Source organism: Rhodnius prolixus, unplaced genomic scaffold (assembly GCF_049639745.1).
Source record: "Rhodnius prolixus isolate KJV_2025 unplaced genomic scaffold, Rpr scaffold_3, whole genome shotgun sequence".
Classification (NCBI taxonomy): domain Eukaryota; kingdom Metazoa; phylum Arthropoda; class Insecta; order Hemiptera; family Reduviidae; genus Rhodnius; species Rhodnius prolixus.
In genome coordinates this window covers 33,541,940-33,561,564 of record NW_027411603.1, presented here as the reverse complement: position 1 = coordinate 33,561,564, position 19,625 = coordinate 33,541,940, and the positions used below count along the sequence as shown (strand labels likewise).

At 32.4% G+C, this 19,625-nt stretch overlaps 2 protein-coding genes across 3 annotated transcripts in view; both read right to left on the bottom strand.

The window, feature by feature from the left end:
• The window catches only part of lin-28 (protein lin-28 homolog), an 85,032-nt gene extending 75,519 nt beyond the window's left edge, over positions 1-9,513 (bottom strand). Inside the window, exon 1 of one of the 2 annotated variants that reach the window (XM_074124163.1) lies at positions 9,336-9,513. In XM_074124163.1, coding sequence (XP_073980264.1) covers positions 9,336-9,366 — 31 coding nt within the window. In that variant the 5' untranslated portion in view covers positions 9,367-9,513. The remainder of the gene's footprint in view (positions 1-9,335) is intronic. The other variant, XM_074124164.1, reaches the window with a different exon arrangement.
• Positions 9,514-13,465: 3,952 nt separating this feature from the next.
• Positions 13,466-19,353, bottom strand: LOC141453096 (uncharacterized). The gene is made up of 5 exons (XM_074125850.1): positions 19,294-19,353; positions 19,087-19,136; positions 18,000-18,068; positions 13,916-13,984; positions 13,466-13,801 (listed from the first exon to the last, which is right to left on the bottom strand). The coding sequence occupies exons 1-5, from the start codon at positions 19,303-19,305 to the stop codon at positions 13,543-13,545; spliced, it is 459 nt and encodes a 152-aa protein (XP_073981951.1). The 5' UTR covers positions 19,306-19,353; the 3' UTR covers positions 13,466-13,542.
• Positions 19,354-19,625: the final 272 nt, after the last annotated feature.

Below are 19,625 nucleotides of genomic sequence, written 5' to 3'. Positions count from 1 at the left end.
AATGGCGGCGCTTCAAAAGACGTGTATAAGATTGTAACAGGTGACGAATCATGGATATATGCGTATGAACCGGAAACTAAACAGCAGTCGACTGTATGGGTGTTTCAAGATGAACCAAATCCAACAAAAGTTGTTCGCGCTCGAAGCACTTCGAAACAAATGGTCGCCTGTTTTTTTGGAAAAACTGGTCATGTGGCAACAGTGCCTTTAGAGGAACGTAGAACGGTCAATTCTGAATGGTACACAACCATTTGTTTGCCGGAAGTCTTCGATGAAATAAGGAAGACAAACAAGCGCCGTCGGATCATTCTTCATCAAGACAATGCCAGCTGTCACACATCTCGTCTAACAACCGACTATTTGAGCAATCAAAAAATACGAATTAATGGGTCATCCGCCGTACAGTCCTGATTTGCCACCAAATGACTTCTTTTTGTTTCCGAACGTCAAGAATGAATTACGTGGACAACGATTTTCGTCGGCAGAAGAAGCCGTTGATGCGTTCAGAAAACCATGTTTTGGAGGTGTCTCAAGCGGAATGGAAAAAATGCTTTGACAAGTGGTTCGAACGCATGCAGAACTGTATAGATCATAAAGGAGAATATTTTGAAAAACAATAAAGTCATTTTCAATGACAAATTATTGTTGTTTTTTTATTATTAGGCTCAAAATTTAAATAGTGCCCCTCGAATATTCGACTTCACCGTTCGACTATTATTTAGGATAAAAAAAAAACTTCTGCTTTTAAAAATGAAATGAAAAGGGCTGTAGGAGCAAGAGGGTTATGCCTGTCTAGCAATGGCTCTATTGTAATCCAACAGGAACTAGTCTCAACTAGGGGAGACTATTAATTAGATGATTATAACGTACTAGGATTTTTCTATCAAGATGGAGGGTGAATATATTGGACTCTAAAAATATATGGGAAAGTGGAACATGTACTACATGTTTATAAACGAAACTTTTATTATTTTACTGTACTAGGGGCGAACTAACTTATCTGACTGTTTTCTTTATTTATTTCTTTTATATACATAAAAACTGGTACAGGATCAGGAAACTGGTAAGTAACGAAGAATTGATCGTGCGACTACTTACTTACATTAACAGTAAATTTTGGAAAGTAATGGATAAAAGGAATAAGGTAGGGTTTAAACAAGATATAAAAATTATGTTAATTTTATAAAAATGAATCCAACCTTTTGACGGAGGCAAGAAGGAAAGAATCAAACAATACTGCACTTTTGTCTAAAGATTAAAACCTTTTCTTAATCAAAAAATATGCAAATACTGTCTGGGTTTTCGATTCTGAATTTTATTGACATCTTTTCACCTTATTTAGAATTCTTAATAAACATTAGTTAACTGAGGACCCTTCATTATTAAGATTCTTTGCAGCAATATATGGCTCTATATTTCTCTATATAATCTTAAAAATAATTATTCCATACATGGGATTAGAGATACTTTTTTGGGGGCGATTATCGGGATTTTCCTAAAATTAGTAAACTGACATGTGCGTAGAGGAGGATCAAGTAAAAAGGCTTTCAAAAGGACAAAAAATAAAAGGGTAGAAACCCTTTCAAGATAATAAAATAAACTCTTTTTATAAATCTCACAAATATCTGATTTAGTAAATCACCCTAAATGACATCTCCAAAAACCAGCACCAAATTTTCGAATAAACTCCATATCTATTCAAACAAATTCTGGCAAAACTTATTCTAATCATTATATATGTTACAAATAAATTTTTTGAATTGCAATTCTACTAAAAAAAAACCGCCTTCAAATATCTGTTTTAATTTAATGACCAGAGAGCTTCGGCTCTTTGCATTGACTGTAAGCATTATTAGGATGCACAGATAATATGAAAGGGAATTGAAAGAGAGATTCGGGATTGTTACGAGGAACAGGATTTTTAGAGGTGCTGCAACGTTGATTATATAGAGAAATATAGAGCCATATATTGCTGCAAAGAATCTTAATAATGAAGGGTCCTCAGTTAATTTTTGTCCATTCTGATGATGCTAAAATATCATTTACAAGGAATAGAGCCGCATAGGTGTAAAATTAAAATAGATCTGCCCAGGCGTAATTTCAGGATGTGCGCTCTGAAACTGAAAAGATACTTTGGTAAAAGAATACATGTGGCGAAGGATGTTGAGAACGGTAGAAATGTTATTCGAAAATTTAGCATAGTTTCGATGATTTGCGAACAAATTAGCCGAATGTGTTAAAATTACTTCTGATTTTTTTCGACCGACATTAATATTATAAAAGGAGTTTTACAGCAAGATGGTTTAGGTTTTCTCCTATTTATTTTGTGCCTAAATATGGCTTAATAGGGCAATACTATCATGTTTAGCATCAATTCTACATAAGAAGTTAATTAATGCTGCAACTCGTAGATTATCTGCTATTGTTTTTTCAATCATGAAGCAATATGCAGTCAGTAAACTTAAAATCTGGAAGATATAGCATTAATCATTGTAATAACTTTGAACACAAAGTAAACAAAAAATCACACAGTTTAGTAGGTCTAATAGTGTCAATTTCGGAGGTTTTTCTGGCAAATTAGGTCTCAAACATTTGACAATTCAAGTCTTGGGTAGGTCTTTTACTGCGAATCTAAAACGAAAAATCTGCTACTGATTTGTGAATGTGTTGTTTATGCAGATAAGGTTTATATAGAGGTAAGGTTATATCCAGTAGCAAGTGCCAATCATGGGAATCAAAAATTAGGTTCTTTCAATACAGCTTAACTGTTTTTACAATTTAGAAATATTGGCTGCAAGATATTTGAACCTAATGGAGAGTGTTCAAGTTAGGTATTTAACACAACTTCTCTGTACTTCCTAGCCAATAAAGTACTTCAGATTTAAATCGTATGTTTGAAAACTGGACACAACTCATTAAATGTAGAAGTTGTCTTCTGGATCAGACTGGAAAACGAATGATAACCAGTTTCCTAAGTTATGTTTCAACAGGTTGACAAAGGTGAACAATGAAGTATTGAATGGAATTGAATTAAGGAACTGCTTCTTTGGCTCAGCACTATTGGTGAACAAGACATCATTTATTGTCACGTTGCTGAGAACATTAAAAAGAAAGCAAAGAAATGCCTGATCTGTCAGGGAAATGGGACTCAACCATAAAATTCAGAGAACTGTCAACTCAAGTTACTCTGTCACTTCCAGGCATGTCACCTAATTGGGCGGTAAAGAACCATATTTATATTTACAATTATTAAGTTGCCTTTATCAAACTGTTTAATAGGCTAAAAGTGTCATCTGACAACTTAATAAAAAATATTGAGTAATTTATTGTGACAGTGTTGTGATTAGAAGCGCAGAGGTCTGTAATTTGCAGTAATTCGCTAACTTCGAACACTATTTTCAGTTCTCACTATAAAAAATTATACTTTCATGAACTAGTTAATAATGAAATCTAAATAACAATTAATAAAATAGTTATATACTTTAAATTTTAATAGTTATCCGAATTGTCTCCAAAGAAATTGCCGATGCCTCTTACAATGTATCAAATTTAGCCCCCCAAACTGATCTGAATGTTCCCAACATTTTGCCAACCCATTATCACTCCACACAAATCCTCTTATCGAGCTGCTGAACTTCCCCTCACACATCCCAGGAAATCCTGGACGAAGATTGAAGCGCCTCCAGTGGCCTCGAGATCTCCTCAATTGATAGTTGTTCAAGTTATACTGAGCAACTCCTTCTTGTGGTATCCTGACAGTGAAACTAAAAGTACACATTATAAAGGTGTAAATTTCAAAATAAATAAATAAAGTAGTTAGTAATAATTTTTCCAATTTTTGTTTTTCCTTTTAATTTTAAGGCGCGTCAACATCTGAGGTTATTAGAGCTCTGAACTTTTTTTCAGTTCACTGTCGGCCTCCGAACAGTGCACTCTTGTAACTGCCAACACTGCCCATCTCTGGAGCTGTAAGAAGCTCCTAGGAAGAGAAAATCTAAGGGCCAGCTGCTGGATTCGAACCCATGATCTTTGCGTGAGAAACAATTTTCCTAATTATTTATTTTATTTAACTTTAAGAAGGGAAATTGAGAATTTATATTTTAAGTGATTATTGATATTGCTGTTCAGTTGCATATAACTTTACAGTCCTATCTCAATAATGTTCAGCTTTATCTCTTGTAAACAGTTAAGAGGGGTTAAATGTGCAGTCTAAATATAGATAAAATAATATTCCACAATTGGAAAAACTTCTTTACCTAATAGATCGTACACTTAGTCAAAAATGGCTCCTGAGCTGTTCAGTAAATTTCGTTTTTACACATTACTTTAAAAATAGATTTTAACTTTTACTTTTCTTCCTCCTGTCTTTTACAATCTTATTCCTTTACCAGCTGTCAACGTAGTCCGCTACCTTGGGCTTTACCTTGACAGAAGACTCACATGGAACCCTCATACTCGACTTAAGAGAACAGAACTCAACAGACGCTTCCGACAACTGAAAAGACTACTCGACAACAGATCAAAACTCACTCTGGACAACAAAAGACTTATATATGTAAGTATACTAAAGCCAGTCTGGGCTTATGGCATCGAACTGTGGGGTTCAACCAAACGCTCAAATCTGCAAAGGATCCAGTCCTTGCAATCTAAAATTCTTCGCTCTATAGTAAACGCTCCTTTCTACGTCACCAATCAAACCATTCACACAGACTTGGAACATTCCTTTCGTCACACAAGTGGCTGAAAACACGATACAGAAATTTCCATCTTAACATTCAAATATATCACAATCCACTGGTACAACATCTATCTTCCAGAACATTTCCAGACAACGCTTCTAGACGTCTTAAAAGACAGTGGGCCTCGCGATCTCCTCTCTGATAAAGAGAGTCAGTAGAATGTAGAATGTTTTTGGAGTGTTACCGCTGGGTAACTTCTCCACTCTTTTATTCTGTTATATATTGTTATCATCGTTGCTTATAACGCAAAATGCGTTGATTGTAACTAAATAAATGATTTAAAAAAAACTTTCAGTTTTAAATTTTTTATAGAAATATTTATTTCAGGGGAGTTCTCGATGGAGAGGTTTCTCTGTAAGGTTATACTTCAGTATAATTCACAGTTAATAAGTGTATTACGTAATTAGAAATTACATATGATTCAAATAATGGAAGTTTAAAGACCATTTATTAGTTACACTCTTGAGAATATTATTGAGGGAAAGTTAGGTTCACGCCAGATTCAACAGTAAACAGAGTATCAGCTAGAGAAGGTCAACGTAAAGGAAAACATGGTCTGAACAGCAAGAACTGTTTAGTTATGAATGTATGAAAGATAATTAATTCTTAATACAGTTTATGAATCGTACATAAAATTGTAATGGCACTTTAGTTTGGGGTTCTCTTTCAAAACTGTATTTTACAATGTGATCAAAGTAAAATTGATAGAACCACTTTTACTACCTAAATAATATAATCTGTAATTAGATAACCTATAATCGAAGTTTAGGGAAAATCGACGTCGCCTCTTTCGATGAAACCATAAAAAAAAAATTATAATTCAAACAGGATCTAATTAAAATCCAATGAATAAAACAAAGAGATGTGTTTTTATTTTCACTTTACTAGCTACTATTAAGAAGATGCATTACCAAATTGCCTACATTTCTTCCAAATGTATTTTGGAAGAGAATTTGTGACACCTTCATTGAAACTTTAAACTCGAAATTATAACAAGACATTTAAACCTCCTGATATAATCGTATCTAACCGAAATGTTAAGGTCAAAGCACTAAATTTTCTCCTAAATCGAATATTTGTATAAAAATGAAATTTCTAATCAAATAAAACCTTATTCATGAAAATCGATTATTCTATCCAATATCTTACTCTTTTCTTTTATGAATAAATCATTTTATTATTTAAAATGAATGTACATTAAAATGAATTAAACAAAAAAAGATGAGACCTCAGTGCTTCTTAAATTTTTTTTAAAAATCTCAAAATTTGACGAAATTTTATTAAGAATTCTGTTTAAATTTGGAAGAAATTCACAAATTTTTAAACCCCATTTTCTAATCTAAGTTTTTGTTTTTTTACATCTTTATTGGCTTATAAATTTCAGAGATTCATTCAGCTTGTAACAAGAGAATAAAACGTAACTGTAGCTACGCTCTTGGATTTCTCAGAAAATTTTAAATTGAGATTTCTATCTAGGTAAAACAATTGTTATAAACCAAAATGATTATAAACACATTTTTCGTAATTAATAAAATCCTAATAGATGTTTTGAAAAATTAGAAAATTAAATACAAATTGAAAAGTGTTAACAATTAGAAGATTCATTAAAAGACGGTTTCTTTTTATGACGAGGAGAAAAGTTTTAAATCTCACGCAAAATTCTCAATTTCAGGGAACTTTGTTTCTTGAATGAACTAACTATTAAATAAATAACTGAAAATTTTATTTTATAAATTAACTAAATAAATAATTTTATTGTGTGGAGGGAGGTAAGTTAATCAACTATTGTGACTATAAATAAAAAGAAAATGAGGTTGTTTTGTGGAGGCGTAAACAAAAATATAATAGATATGTTTAGTTCATATTTCAGTTAATGGATAGCCTTGAACTTGTTTACATTTAACTGTTTGCTTTATTATCTGAAAAGTTTTCCTCTTGCTTCTAAGTCAGAAATTCCTGGGAAATATTAATTTATTTCTTTAATTTTCTCATAATTTTCTTTAATGGTAATTAAATTAATTCAACATAGACTAAATTCAAATTCAATATATTTATTTAACGCTTTGTTTATTACATTTGGGGGCGTATTTATAATAATTTGTGAATGCATTTAAACTTAAAATGGCTAGTAATTTGGAATTTCGTTTTGTTCGCTTTAGGTCTTGAATGCAAGTTTGTTTTAAACAATTGCGAAAGTCTAATGCTACAGCAGTAACACGGGCACTTTAAAATGCGCAAAAATAATTTCCAAACAAATCATAGGTGAGATTTCGATGTGACAATGCTATTTATGATATTATTTGTGACTTTTTAATTCTAATAATTAAGTTTTACAAAACAAAACTTTCCTAGCAATTCTCAGCTACAAGAATCTTGCAGAAATATTCTAGGTGTTAATTCAAGTTACCTACTAAATCACTAAATGCTTGGTCTACCTGAATCTGCTTAAACTATGCAATTGACGCTATGTTATTTTTAATAAAAGATCTTAACCAAAGAATAAATGACTTAAATATACCTATAATCAATTATCTAATAAACCTTTCTAAAACGGTTAATTAAATCTTCACTCTCAGACGGTTTAGAAATACAATTCTAAATCTAATAAAGATAGAAAATCACATACAACATAAGACAATGGAATTAACTATTTTGACGTAATCCTAGGCACAAAACCTACATAGAGACGGAACATGAATCAAACTACAAAATACGCCATATTGAGACAATGACATCCACTTAATTTCAGAAATTTACAAGCAAACATTAATGCGCTGATCAACACTATAACGAAATCTTTTCTAGTTTGGGCTATAGCTTTTACAAACAGGTGAAATGACAATAATCTCTAAAAAAAGAGGTTAGAATCAAAGGAAACCTACCGCAGGGTTATTAGAGTAACCAAATTTCGATATTGGACAATCTTGCTCTTATTTACCTAACTATTAGATAAATTCTATCTCATCATTTTCACCCAGTACCACAGCGAACCTACATTTCCAGAATTTTGAAGATATTCAAATAAGATAAGGTTCTGGTGAAGATTATTCTATTAGCTTCCAATTTTGTTTATTTTTTTACAGGAGAACAGTGAGTATCAAAACTTCATGTATCATCAACTCCTCCTTTTTCATAAAGAATTTTGTATCGTTCCCGGCATTTGCCGTGGGTTTCATTCGTTGTATTTGTACTGCAGTAAATATAGTCACGAACACGCGAGAATATCTCTTCAAATGATCCGCATTACAATGTATTTATCTTGATGACAGCCATTGTAGTGTAGCTAAAAAGATTCAATATTAATGGCAGATACTATAAGTTCATTAAAGGAAGATAGATAAGGAGATTAAAGAAAAGAAATTAATAATTAAATGGTTTTGAAAACAACGTTCTGTGTTTTCTAAAGTTCTAAAAAACATAATGCCAACTTCTTGTTAACAATAGTTCGATAGTTAATTTAGGAATGGGAATCTCTCAGAAGGTACTTTCCATTTCTCTAACCTCTTGGGGCCTCTACCTTATTTTATGGCCTAATGGGGCACCTGTATAGTATTTATAATTTTGTGACTTTTATTTAACTTAAAAACGTAATTTCTGATATAACCTTACTTCTCTTTGCGGTGGAAAAACGTTGCTTTAGACTAGAAGCAAAGCTCTAAATGAGATCAGGACAGTAGTATCTTCAATTTATAATTAAATGACGTAGGTAAACATCTTTTAATTTGCACTTAATTGATGCAATAGTTGCTAAATTAATTTGAAATACGAAATAAATGAAGTTAAATAGATAATATTTTTTTATTTAAATAATAACTCTGTAGGTAATTATAGAAATAGTACTTTTTTCCCCTAAAAATGCTTTCTAAGGCTAAAAAGGCTAGCTTTGGGAAGCCGTTCTGTTCATCCCAATATACCTGGGTCGGCATCCCAAACATCCCTCTATTGTTCGGCACCATCTGGACTGCACACAACTAAATATAGTAGTAATAGGCAAAAAAGATAGTTTTATTTTAGTTTCTGCTAGAGATATTTTCTTGCTTAAAACTATGTAAAAATAATTCTAATACAGAGAAATGTTATTGTGTACTGCATTTTTTTTTAAAATGATTTTAATGGAAGCAAATGAAAATAGAGTCCGAACTAATTAGGGCAGTTGTGCGATTGGAATTTTTTTTTGGAACGGGACTAATAAAGTATTTATGGTGCCGCTACACTTCTAACCTGAAGACTTCCACAAAAACCTCTCCTAATTATGGACATTCATTAAAACAATAAAACAACTATTTATATATTATTTAGTTTAATAAAACTAAATTTTTTAGGTTATAATTTGAATGCTATAAATCAATTATTTAAATCTGGCTACAGTTTATTTAACCAAATACAAGAACACTAAAATCACATATTAAGTATCAGTAAACCATCAAGTATAAACTTCCGTCAATATTTAGACTGTTATTGATTTTGTTTTGTTTTTCTATTAGATCTTTAAAAATATTGTAATCTTTTCAATTAATCTCATAGGAGAAATTTCTAATACTCTTTTAATTATAAATGAAATGTAAAAAAATGGAAATTTTTCTAATATTCACTCACCACCTCTTATCTTGGTTTCCTCTAGTTCCATGAGGTTGGCGGGCGACCTAATAACAACAACACACGTCTCCACGTGTTACTGAGCAGTTCACAGCGAGCGGCAATGTCGGGAATGCACCCCTGCACCCCGCCAACGCTACCCCTCTCTCCGTTATTCAAACGTACACTTACACGCACTATTATTGTGAAAGTAGTGGGGGATTTCGGTTGCAAGGACGATACACGTGCAACCATCACGGACACCGCTCATTCTCGCTTAATTTTTTCTCCCTACATTCTCTCTCTCATTTATTGTGACGTCACTATATTTGTGTATACATATGACGTCACATGCACGACATCTAGTGAATGTTGTTTGTATTTGTGTAGTTATCTGTTGTGATCAATAGATGCCACTAGTTTTGTAATGTTAGCGCTATTATGATTTTATTGGGAAAACAATCTGTCTTGTGGTCCCTTTAAAAATAAATTTATCAACTAAACGAAGCTTAGTGCAGATTAATTTATCTTACATTAGCAACATTAGCCAGACTTTCGTGGCATAAAATTATTTATTTTAAGCCCATGTAATCTGCGTACTTACGTATCACTTTTATTGGAACGCCCCGCGGTAAGGAATTGGATTAAAATCTTAACAACTAATTTCAGTCATAATTTTTGCTTTAAATAAAATTTTGGTACTTTTCCGTTAGCCGGGCGCAAGCGAAAAACAGTATTGGATAAAACTGTTTTCTTTACAATTCATTAATATTTGAACTTGTTTTGCTTACTATTAATTAATATTTGTTTATAGTTGAACGTTTTCGACTTTTTTCCGTTGACTTGGTTCGCGTTTGGTTCACAATTGGCGACATTTGCGCCCGGCTAACGGAAAAGTACCCAAATTTTTGCTAAACTTTCGATCTAAAGACTTCTGACAAATCGCGAGGCCACTGGAGTATTTATTCGCCTAGGACAGGGGTCGGCAACCCGCGGCTCGCTAACCCGCATGCGGCTCTTTTATCCAAATTTTGTGGCTCTTCAGCCTGTCCAAAATAAATTGTATATTTCAATTTTATTGAAACAAATGAAAATTTCATTTATTAAAGTAAGGATATTTTTTCAAAAAGAATTTTAAATGTGATAGGTTAGAAATTAAAAAGAATTATATTAAAATACAGTACGTAATATATCGGACTGCCGCCATTTTCATTCAAACACAGGTTTAGTTATTATTTATTTGTTTATTTACTTTGCAATATGTGAAAATAAATATATAAAACATTTAAATGTTATTGAATATCATAAAATAATAATTTGTGAATACAAATGATCTACTGAGGTTTTTACACTATCATCCTTGCGGCTATTGGTAAGATTTATTAAAATTATTTAAGGAGAAATGGCTCACTACTTAAAATAGATTGTCGACCCCTGGCCTAGGAGGATTAATCTGGAAGGTGATGAGATGATAAATAGCGGACCAGAGGATTGGATAATTGGTATAAACAAACGTAAAAATAAATTTGTAGTTCACATTGATCCTGGAAACTTCACACAGAAACCTTCAAACTCATCTCTTTTCTCTTGAGGAATGGTTTAAAGAATGGAAAATCAAGTTAAATGAAACCAAATCTCAAAATATTACTTTCACTCTCCGCCGCATCACTCTTCCTCCGATCTTTTATGACTCAATTCCAATCCCCCCTGCCAATGTTGTCCGTTATCTTGGGCTGTATTTAGACAAAAGACTGACTTGGAACCCGCACACACGATTTAAACGAACTGAAGTTAACAGGCGTTATCGAGTACTTAAAAGACTACTAGACCAACGTTCAAAACTTTCACTTAATAACAAACGACTGATTTACAATTTTATTCTAAAACCCGCCTGGACAATACGATATTGAACTGTGGGGTTCAGCGAAACGCTCCAATCTTCGACGTATTCAAACTCTTCAATTTAAAATTCTCCACACTATCGTTAACGCTCCATTTTACGTTTCAAATCTAGCCATCTACACTGACCTGGTAATTCCGTTTGTAGGTCAGATTGCACGAACTCGCTATAAAAGTTTTCATCAGAACTTGCACTCTCATTCCAATCCTCTTGTCCGCCATTTATCATCTCATCACCTTCCAGATCATCCTCCCAGACGATTAAAACGCCAGTAGCTTCGCGATTTTCTCTCTTCTGAAGAGAGTAGCTAATCCTGGAGACGATTTAGGGAGTGCTATCACTGGGTAACTTCAGTTATTGTCATTGTTAGTAACAGCGTATCTAGCGCTGGTGTAACTTAACAAATAAATTAAAAAAAAAAAATTGTAGTAGGCTAAATCAATTTGATGCAAGCTTAGCGAAATTGATTATTTAAAACCTCATTAATCACCTGCTAAAACTGTGAGTGAAGAAACTTCCATCTTATTACCATTAATATATAATTAACAAAAAACAAAGATAACAAAAAAAATAATTATATTGATGGTTAATAAGTACAGCTGTTCTGTTTCACGTTTTGGCGAGTGTTACCAGGTGCATCTTTATCACTGCAGTCTTAGTAATAAGAACATCCTATCGACTGTTCAGGCGCTAATTGTTTTTATTTTACTGTTGTGATGAACTTATTCTTATTTTTTTATAAACTCGGCTTGGCTTTCAGGATGATCTAGACCAGCTATCATTACAAAGAACACAGATGACTGTCAATGAACTTAGAAGTTTAACTTTGGCTAATTTTTCAAAGTTTAATAATTTTTTATTTTATTTTAAGGATTATGTTAATGTTAACTTTACTTCTTTGGCAACTTTACCAAGTTGGTAAGTTGAACTTGTTTTTTGAAACACTTCATAGCCATTCATTTTTTTTCCATCCAATACTTGCAAGAGAGAACTATTGTGCTATACTGGCCAATTTTACTGAAGATTCTCAAATTGCAGAAAAATTTGTCAAAGATACGCTCGGACAGTACATACATCTTACCCAAGAGAGCAGATCACTGTTTTGGATTCTGATAACAATAGGTCTTTCGAATCATTTCAGAGGGTAGCTTTTCTTTTAAAACTTTAAATACTCGTTTACATTCCTTTAAGGAATCATTTGATGTCAAATAGATTCAACCGGATTGGTTCTAGGATATCATATGGGCTATGGAAACTCCCCAGGAGATCTGTACTGGCTCTATGTTAAGGGTCCTCTAATGTATTATACATATTAATATAGATTCATCTATCACAATTAAATCGATTATACTTCTTATGAACTCAATCAATATTTTAAGTCCTCGCATCTTCTCGCAATCGGAAATTTTAATTATAGCAGAGAAGAAAAAATGGCGTAATGATTTTTTACTCGTTCTGATTTAGGTGATCAGTCCCATTTAAAATTCCTTTATCACTATTCTTTTTTAAAAACTATTTTGGCTAATAGTCCGTTAGACTCCAAAATCTTATTGCAGTCATTTTACTTAATGCGGCAATGTTTCCCAACTAAATACAAAGTGTAAAAGTAAACTGTGTTGTCACGAACTGCATCCTATCTTTTCTGTTTCTATTCCAATACTTCCCTATTATTTCTGTTGTAGCCCATTATGGGATAACTATAACCTTTCTCTTCACTTCTTCGGATAAATAAATAAATAGATGAATATCCCCCTTCAATGGAGCAAGCGGTCACAATATACGCTTCCAATTCTTCCTCTTTTATCGTTTGTGTAGTTTATTCGCTCTTACCGCTTTGTTAAAGAATCAAGAAGAAGAAGAAGATTTTCTGGAAATGCCGTTTTTGCTTATTTTCTGCAACTTTTTTCTCGAAATTTGTGAGATCTAGGTTGTTGTAAAAAAAATTTACTGTTATAAAGGAGGATTTGTCATATATTATAAAGAAAATTTGGGAACTTTATCTTTTATATAAAAAGAGAAAAAAAATTGTCAAAGTTGGGTGTTTTTCGAAGTTACGCTTTTTCGTGCAGTTTTTGACGATCAACCCTTATACGTACAACTGTCCTACCGGAAAGTTTTAATTCACTTTAATACTGTTTCTCTGTAGGAAACATATTGTACGACTAGTGCGGTAAATGATTCTATATTGCGCCTTTTGGAATCAGAAGAACGACTATTAAATTATTTATAGGATTTATATGAAAAAAAAGTATTCCGTCGTAGCGATTGTATTTTAGAAAGATAACAATTTCATAAACAATCAATAACTTTTAATTAGAAGGACATCGATTAGCATAATGGCCAGAAAGGGCAGTCGGCAGCTGCAGAAGTGGCGGCTTGATTTGTTCTAGTGGGAATTGGAAATGGAAAATACGGATAAGACCTAGTGGCGGCTTGATATGGTCCAGGAGGAAATGGAAAATACGGATAAGACCCAGTGTCGGCGACGCCTGCTACAGGTACTGAAGTGACTACATAAGGGTAGAAGGGACCAGAGGTTCCAGCCACCTTATATCCTGATCCAAATGTTGGTACTGACCTGGACAACCTGTTAAACAAAATTCTAATAAGATTTGAATTGTTGCAATGTTACGTTTGCATATGTTGCAAGAACTATTACTTATTAATCTTATGATATTAGAAACCTTTGCCATGTACTTACACTAGATCATAAACGGGTTTGTATCCGGGTGGGAAACTTGCTGTAGAGGGCTGCACTCCGGGGTATTCCCTAGAATCAGATATGATTAGTAAGCTACAATTTTATGATTAATTAGAGATTTTATCTTCTTTCTGCCCCTTCCCTTTGGACAAAGTACTAAATTTGTGCCTAAAATTTGAAACTATATTATTTTGAAATAATAGTACTATCAGGGTGGACCAATAAGTAGGCCTACTGTCTGTAGTACATCTAAAGTGGAGTTCAATGATGTATTGGCCAACTTCATATTTTCCGCTGTTCTCGAGTGACGTCACTTTAATTTTTTTTTTTTATTATTTTTTTTCCAATAAAAATGTTATTACTCAGAAAGTTTTAGTCCGAATTCGATTCTGATAACACGGTTAGAAAGACAGAAAATTTTTCTAAAAATTGATACCAGTTTCTCAAATATTTCAGAGATATAGATTTTTTTTTAGTGCAATTTGTAACCTTTGACTTCCTTATTTTAAGAAAGCCTACTTTAAAATTGACTACTGGCCCATCTAAAAGAGTTTTCAATGAATTAAACAACTTGATAAACTAACACTCTTGAGTGCTCGTGAACACGTTTTCTTGTAAAACAAACGTAATTTCTCATACGAAGATAAAAGGAATCCTGGAAAATGATATACCGTTTGAAAGCCCATTAGACAAGGAGACTTTTATAAAAAGTGCCAGCACCTAGGTCGGATAATGATTACATAAGAGCCTAATGAGTTTTCTTAAAAATTTCGATTACTTTTATTTGTCCAGCACCCGGAAGAAGATTGAGGCTGTTTGGAGAATAATTTATGCTTCAAAATGGTGTCAATTTTTAGAAAATTTATCTGTCTTTCTAACCGTGTCATCAGAATCGAATTCGGACTAAAACTTTCTGAGTAATAACATTTTTATTGGAAAAAAGTAATGATTTTAGAAAAAAATGTAAAATGACGTCACTCAAGAACAGTGGAAAATATGAAGTTGGCCAATACGTCATTAAACTCCAATTTAGATGTACTACACACAGTAGGCCTATGGACAATACTTACTGGTTCACCCAGTATATTAATAAACGGATAATTTACCTTAAATATTTTATTGCTTTTATAATTATTATTTATTTCTTAACATTAATTAATTAAAAATTATCTTAAATTTTTGGTACGCATGGCAATAATGTTGGTAACAACTTAGATTTAAGAATGTATTAGGGGAGGGGCGAATACGATAAAACAGACTTTTGAACGATGAGAGAAGGTAAGAGGTTGATATTCACCTCTCTTAAGTCCCATTTCAGAGCAATTTACGGTACTGAGAGCTAAATATTATAAAAGGTTCCAATATTCGGGGATATTAGAGAATTCTTAAACCATATACAGGGTGACCAGAGTTATATGCTCCACTCACTTTTTTTTTAAACGGCGAGAAATTTCGAAAAAATAAAAAACAGGTATTTAATCATTTTTAGTCTAGTTTATTTTCAGTGATTGACCCATTTTTTAAAACCCCTGTATCTCGAGATACAGCATCCAACTTTTGTTTTTCAAATGGAACGTTATACATTTTTTTTTGCATATTTTTGTAGTATTTGAGCTCCTAAAAAAACAAAAAAAAAATTTTTGAAATCGGTTAGGTTTTTCAAAAGTAATGGTGGTTTAAAATATGAAAAACAAATTTCAGTTTACTGTCAAAATTACGTTATTTTTTTTAATGAATCTATTCAAATTGGGCACAATCATCGGATAGGCAAGCCAAAACTCTGGTCTCTCACGCTTTGCTTGTAGCAGCACTTATGGAGGCGAAGTCAAGATCTAGGCAGGCTAGAGTTATTCGACGTTTCAGAGCATCGACTGAAGCTACGGGATTAAGGATACTGTACACTTTATTTTTTTTAGTATCCCCACAAAATATAGTCCATTTGGGTTAAGTCCGGAGAGGTGGCCATTGGATGGGACAATGAGCCCCTAAGCACTTTTCATGGAAATTTCTGTCCAGGTAACCTCGAACCTCTCTCGCATTATGTGCCAGGCAACCATCTTGTTGAAAATACATATCTAGCCGACGTTGTAGATGAACATCTTCAAGCGGAACTGGCAAAATGTCTCTTAAAAAAAAAGTTGGATACCTTTCACCAGTCAAGTTCTCTCTGTAGAAGTATGGGCCGATTAGTTGATTTCCTAAAACTCCACACCAAATGTTTGCAGAAAATACAACCTGAACGTCGAATAACTTTAGCCTGACAAGATCTTGACTTCGCCACCACAAGTGCTGCTACAAGCAAAGCGTGGGAGTCCAGAGTTTTGGCTTGCTTATCCGTTGGTTATGGCCAGTTTGAATAGATTCTTTAAAAAAAATAACGTAATTTTGACAGTAAACTGAAATTTGTTTTTCATATTTTAAATTACTATAACTTTTGAAAAACCTAACCGATTTCAAAAAAAAAAAAATTTGTTGTTTTTAGGAGCTCAAATACTACAAAAATATGCAACAAAAAATATAACGTTCCATTTGAAAAACAAAAGTTGGTTGCTGTATCTCGAGATACAGGGGTTTAAAAAAATGGGTCCATCACTGAAAATAAACTAGACTAAAAATGGTTAAATACGTGTTTTTTATTTTTTCGAAATTTCTCGCCGTAAAAAAAAAAAGTGGGTGGAGCCTGTAACCATGGTCACCCTGTACAGCAAATTCTTGAGAATTTTATTTTCGAAGATAGCTTAGCCAATATTCTCTAAAGAATATGTTTGTTTAAATATTTTTTCAAAAAAAATCGATATGGCATTTTGAGCTATAAGAGGAAATGTGAAAGTTAGGGTTTACCGGGCTGTTTCTAAAATTATGTCCCAGTTTTCGGTGAAACCCTGGAACCTACTTTTATGTTTTGTACAATGATTTGTTTGTTATGGGTAATTTGCTAAACTTAATTTGCATAAGTGGGCCACCTTAACAATGGCTGAAAGTAATTATTGTAAAGTGTTATCGGTATTTATGTTCTTATGTTTTATCCGCAACTTAAAGCTTTCAAGTTAACAGAAATTTTAAGTTTATATTACACTTGGATGCTATCTGAGGACGCGATTATTTAGTACTGGTCTAAATCGAAAAAACGTTTTAGCTTATTTTTACTGTAGAAATAAAAATAATTATGCATTAGATAAACATTGAAAGAGTACTGAAAATGTGCTCCTTTCTTTCAGTAGAACTTTTTAATATAACCTAAAAAACATTCTATATTCACTATAAATCTACAGTCAGAGTCATAAATATTCGTACACCTGCAATTTATTCAAAATTGGAGTTAAAAAATAAAAAATAAAACGCTTTGCCCAACAATTGTTTTATTAACATCATATCAATTGAAATTTTACCATTTAACGTCTTTTAAAAATGAATAAATATTTAATATACAAAAAACATATGGGTTACGAAAAAACAATATGTATCAAAAGTATGGACGTCCACAACGTTCTTTAGAAATAAATGTCTTCCTAGCACTATATCTGTCGATAAAGTCTTTAACCGTAGTATGGGGCCTATTCACAATTTTACCGATTTCTCGGAGCGATCGACACTCATTGTAAAGACGAATCCGCCGTTCTGATTCGGAAGTTTCTTTTGATTTGCGCCCCATTTTAATTTTTTTTTTTTTTTTTGGGGGGGGGGGCTAGTTTTAACGTACTTGCTAATTGTATGTATTCGACATAAACTGAAAGTTAAAACCTGACATCTTATCGGCAAGATAATATTAAAGGATTACAGTCTTAAGTCCACTGTACGAATACTTTTGACCCCCATCCGTTTACTTGTTTACTGTAAATTGAAAACATAATCAATTGATGAATGAATTCAAATTATAATCAAGCTTCATTTTGTTCGGCTTGGATCACATTTAACATAAAAAGTCATTATTGGAATTATACACAGGGAAAAAAAGTATTAATTGAAAGATATGCTGGTGTACGAATATTTATGACTCTGACTGTAAGTTTTCAAATGATGAAAGAAAATTGTACTTTTTAACATCTCTTTTGTATTTATATCTATTTATCAAAATAGAACTCACCGAGTGTGAACTGGTCTATCAACGGATTGGTTATATTGCTCTTGGGTCACATCTGATGGAACCACATTTCTGTAATCAAACAAGGGAATCTTCAATTTAAAATTTCATTAAGAAGAAGCCATATTCTAATAGGTCCAGAAAAACGGTCCATAAATCTATAAAGGGATTCATACTAGCAGGATGGAGGAAGGCTAATTTGTCTATAGAGAAATACCTTTCTTTTATACCGGTAAAGAATAAGGAAGTAAAATGAAATGCATTCAAAACTAAGATCTAGAATAACTAGATAATTTAGTTGTAAAAAAAAATGTTACAAACTTATACGAAGGGAAAAGGAAAAAGATATTTTTCTGCAACCATGTAGGGAAGTTCTCATTACTCAATTAAAATCAGCTGTGTAATGCCCAACTTCCCACACTAGTGGGGGGAAATTCCCATTAGTGTCACTTTCCGCACTAGTGTGTGGAAAAACTTTATTGTGCTTCCTTGATATAAGAAGTTTTGTCATTAACATAAATATTTTCTGTAAAACTTTAATAAGCTTATTTAACGTAACTAAATAATTAAAAAACGAATATTAAAAAATAAAATAAAAATTGAAAGGAATATAGAAATAAAAATAATACTTTAATAAATAATTAGATATTTTTAATTATAACAGTTAAAAAGGTTATAGTGTTACCTTATAGAAATTTAAAATGGATTCTTGCGATTCCTGTTTAGAAAACACTCCTCCATCAATAAAAGAAAGAGCAGAAAATGTAATAAGTAATGTAAATACGTAAGTAATGTAAATAATTGTAATATAACAATAAATGTTTATAATAAATAAACTACTTTTTGTAGACTGTAAAAATGAAATTTTTAATTGTTTTAGTTAATAAATCTAATGGTTGCAGAAAAAATATAATATTTAACTCGAATGTAAAGTATTTTCCTCACACTCGACAATTTGCACCTTGCACTCGCCTCGCTTCGCTCGCTCGTGCGTGCAAACCCTGTCACGCGTGAGGAAAAGTACTACTTTCCACACTTGTTAAATAAATAACTATTGTTATGCTTGATAATTGAAATAGATCTTTCTTACGTATTTCCTGTGTGCATTGCCCAAGCTGCACCGATTAGACAGAGCAAGATCTAGAAAATATGGAAACTTATTGCATTCTAAATGTTAAATATTTGTAGCATTCTAGAACATTTACTGTTGTTCAATAATAATTCAATAAAATTTACTGTTTAGTTTGAATTCACATTTACAATAATTTTCTCAAAGCTAAAGCGAAAGTTTACTTACAAGTTGATTCATGTTTTCGTTGCGTTTAAAGTAGCAAGCTGGTGAATGCTGAACTGAGTTTTGTTAGAATGTCAGTTTTTTCCACCGTATATATATTGAATTCCGAGAGCAGTGGGGTTCTCCGTTCTTCGCGAGGAGGTGTGAATTTTTATTATCAGAGGACTGGCCATAAAACAAAACTCCCCTAGGACACACTTAATTACTTAACCTATTATGATGAACTGCTTCTAATGATGTTATAATAAATCTACATCTAAATAGATCGTGGAATTTGTTCAATTTTCAACAGTAAATATTACTAATGAGGTGTAAAAAGTTATGTAAAATGAGTT

Excerpts from the sequence above, each read along its gene's own strand:
- LOC141453096 (XM_074125850.1), bottom strand. Across the intron at positions 18,069-19,086 it reads GCAATGCACACAGGAAATAC|AAATGTGGTTCCATCAGATG; the intron begins GTAAGAAAGATC and ends GTTTGATTACAG. Across the intron at positions 13,985-17,999 it reads GATAGACCAGTTCACACTCG|GGAATACCCCGGAGTGCAGC; the intron begins GTGAGTTCTATT and ends ATCTGATTCTAG.